A 2,722-nucleotide genomic window follows, 5' to 3' on the forward strand; every position below is an offset into this window, starting at 1 on the left:
ACGGGTCAATTTGACCCGAGGACAACATGAGGGTTAAGTACGGTACTTGAGTAAATGCACTTAGTTCCATTACCCCAGTGAATATGTTACATTGCATTATGGTACCACTGAGGTCTAGGACGAGGTCTTACTGTACCTGGGACAGGCCCAGGTGGACCGATGCTGTTTCAGAGATGTACATGATTTTGCCATCAGAGGCCACAACAAACACAAAGCCATCCAGAGTCTGAGGGAGACACAAATTAGACACACACAAATTAGAAATGCTGATGTTCTCAATGTTTTGCCATTTGAAATGCCAGTACAGAACAGATGATGTCATTATTCTGAAAGTTTCCAGCCCAATGTTGTAATTTAACTTTAATTTGTCATTCACCCTGCAAGTAACTTTCGTGAACCCTTTTAATTTATTTTTTGTTGGAAAAACATCTGGGAATACATGTGTCTTTATAAATAATTCTCTGAAAATTGATATGAATTAACACAAAAACTCTGTAAATAATAATCAGCAGCCATTTGCATTTTCTCCCACTGGAATGCATGCTCTGAGTCAGTTTTAACTGCAGTGGACACTCTCTTCTTTATCTACATACAGGAGCATCCCATTAAAATCTTCTGTTATATTTGAATAACTACCATAAAAACAAACCAAAAAGATGAGCCAGACTTGTTTAACCGTATTAAAATATACAGGCAGTGAACATTTTGCAGATTTTCATAATTCTAGTACGTCTCATGTGGTATCCAAGTGACATTGACAAGGTGTGTGAAAGCAAACACAGGATAATGGGAAAAATGAAAAAAAAAAAAGGTGTGTGAAAATATCCTAACAGTAGACTTTCAAACATAAAAACAAATAAGTAATTTTCCATATGTCATAATAAAATGAGCTTTGTCACCAATCCTGGAACTCTCACTTTATACAACATGGGACCTTTTAAAAACATTGAATAATTAAAAAACGTAAAAGCACCATATGTGTGCTGTCCATTTTATATTATCTGCAGTATAAGTACAGTATACAATTGTTATAAAATGTTACATTTATGGTGGAGTGATGAAGAAGCCCATAATCCCTTATGTGTTGTAAATTAACTGTAGGACTTAATAATTTGGTGTAAGGCTATATAGTCTTTATGTTGCTGTTTGCTGACTCTAATGTAGCGTAGCATAGCAACATTTAAAATATAAAAGCATACACAAGCCAACAGTGGTATGATTTGGTATAAATCAGCACATCCTCCCACAGAAAGGTCTACAGCAGACATGTGGACATGGTTTGTGGTTTCCTGTACTGACCTGTAAAAGGTGGGAGCCCAGTTCTTTAGCCATGCTGTCCAGAGGACTGAACCTGGTGGCCTGACCCCATCCATCACCCAGACCTACAGAGAGAGACAGACACTGTAAGACAGTCAGCATGCAAGAGACACACGTCATGTGCAGATCAAGGACATGACTGAGGAGAGAGTGGCTGTGTGAGCTCGCTTTCGTTCTTCACAAGGTTCTGGGGCAAAACAATTCAACTAAAATTGAACTTTGACCCCAAATAGGCTGACTTTCACAATGCTAACCCAATAAAAACTTCCAGAGTTGTGTAACTCCGCTCTCTGATGCTCTCCGGACTTGAGGAAAAAATATTAAAAACATGTCCGAATATATCAGAGAAGACGTGACTCCAGGTTAGAATTTAATTGTATAATTTTATAATAAATTGTCTTTATTTAATATTCACTATAAAAATCCACTGATCCCAGGCCACAGCCATTCCACACATATATACGTAAAAAAACATAATGGGGATTTTTCCAATCCCATATTTGAAAGTACAAGACAAGCAAGCCAGATCTTATTTCTGTCAGAGATTTTCTTCTGACTGTGCACAGAGTAGTCGGCTTTATCCTTTGGGCGTTAGTGAGATGGTGGTGCCGTCTTTTTCCATTTGAGGAGAATCAGTCATCAAGCAGGCAGTGTGTAAAGGGCCACACCTGCAGCTTGGTTAGCTGTGTTCTTTAACTTGGGGAACACTCAACATATGTGCCGTTTTAGCACATTACATTTTAGTTTAATTCAATTTTATTTAGCTACCGGACTGTGTCACAAACAGCACTTGTCAGGCAGTGAGTGTGTGTGTACATGCACGCAGCGGTTCCTGTTCTGAGTCTTAGGGGATGTGAGATGGAACATAAGAAACCTGCTTTTTCACATCCCATCGATGTGTTTGTCTGTAAATTGACTTTGGCTCCTCCACAAGGGACAGTCTGTCATTGCTCTACTGACTTGCAGGTATTATCAGTAACTATTGCATATCCTGACCACATTTTATGATCCAATATGTTTTATACATAGAGTTTGAACTTAGGCTCCAGAAGGCCTGCATTAAAATGAAGAAAGTAATGTGTATGTGACAGCTAAATAGCAGACAAAACTTCAGGAGCTTTGTGGTTTCCTGTTATATTTTGTAAAGCGCTCTATGATGTCCACAGAGGATGTTGGATCTGTTGAAGAATAAGATGTCCAATAAGAGCATGAATAAAAAACTGACATTTTCCATCAACAGCAGCATTTTAGAAACCTCACCTGTCTCATCTGCAAAATGCAACAACCATAATCTTAGGATGTAGATCATTACAAATATTAAAGGTGCTCTTACTTTTTGGTGACGTTCAAAGTATTTTCAACCAAAATGAAACTAGCTTGCCCCTTCCTCCTCCTCCTCATCCCG

General features: G+C 38.4%; 1 protein-coding gene across 1 annotated transcript in view; it reads right to left on the bottom strand.

Annotated features, from left to right (window-relative positions):
- Nucleotides 1-2,722, bottom strand: part of sim2 (SIM bHLH transcription factor 2) — a 22,917-nt gene that overhangs the window by 10,691 nt on the left and 9,504 nt on the right. The window contains exons 2-3 of the mRNA XM_032533713.1: nt 1,300-1,382; nt 137-226 (exon numbers count right to left, since the gene is read on the bottom strand). Coding sequence (XP_032389604.1) covers nt 137-226; nt 1,300-1,382 — 173 coding nt within the window. The remainder of the gene's footprint in view (nt 1-136; nt 227-1,299; nt 1,383-2,722) is intronic.

This window comes from Etheostoma spectabile, chromosome 13, assembly GCF_008692095.1.
Source record: "Etheostoma spectabile isolate EspeVRDwgs_2016 chromosome 13, UIUC_Espe_1.0, whole genome shotgun sequence".
NCBI lineage: Eukaryota > Metazoa > Chordata > Actinopteri > Perciformes > Percidae > Etheostoma > Etheostoma spectabile.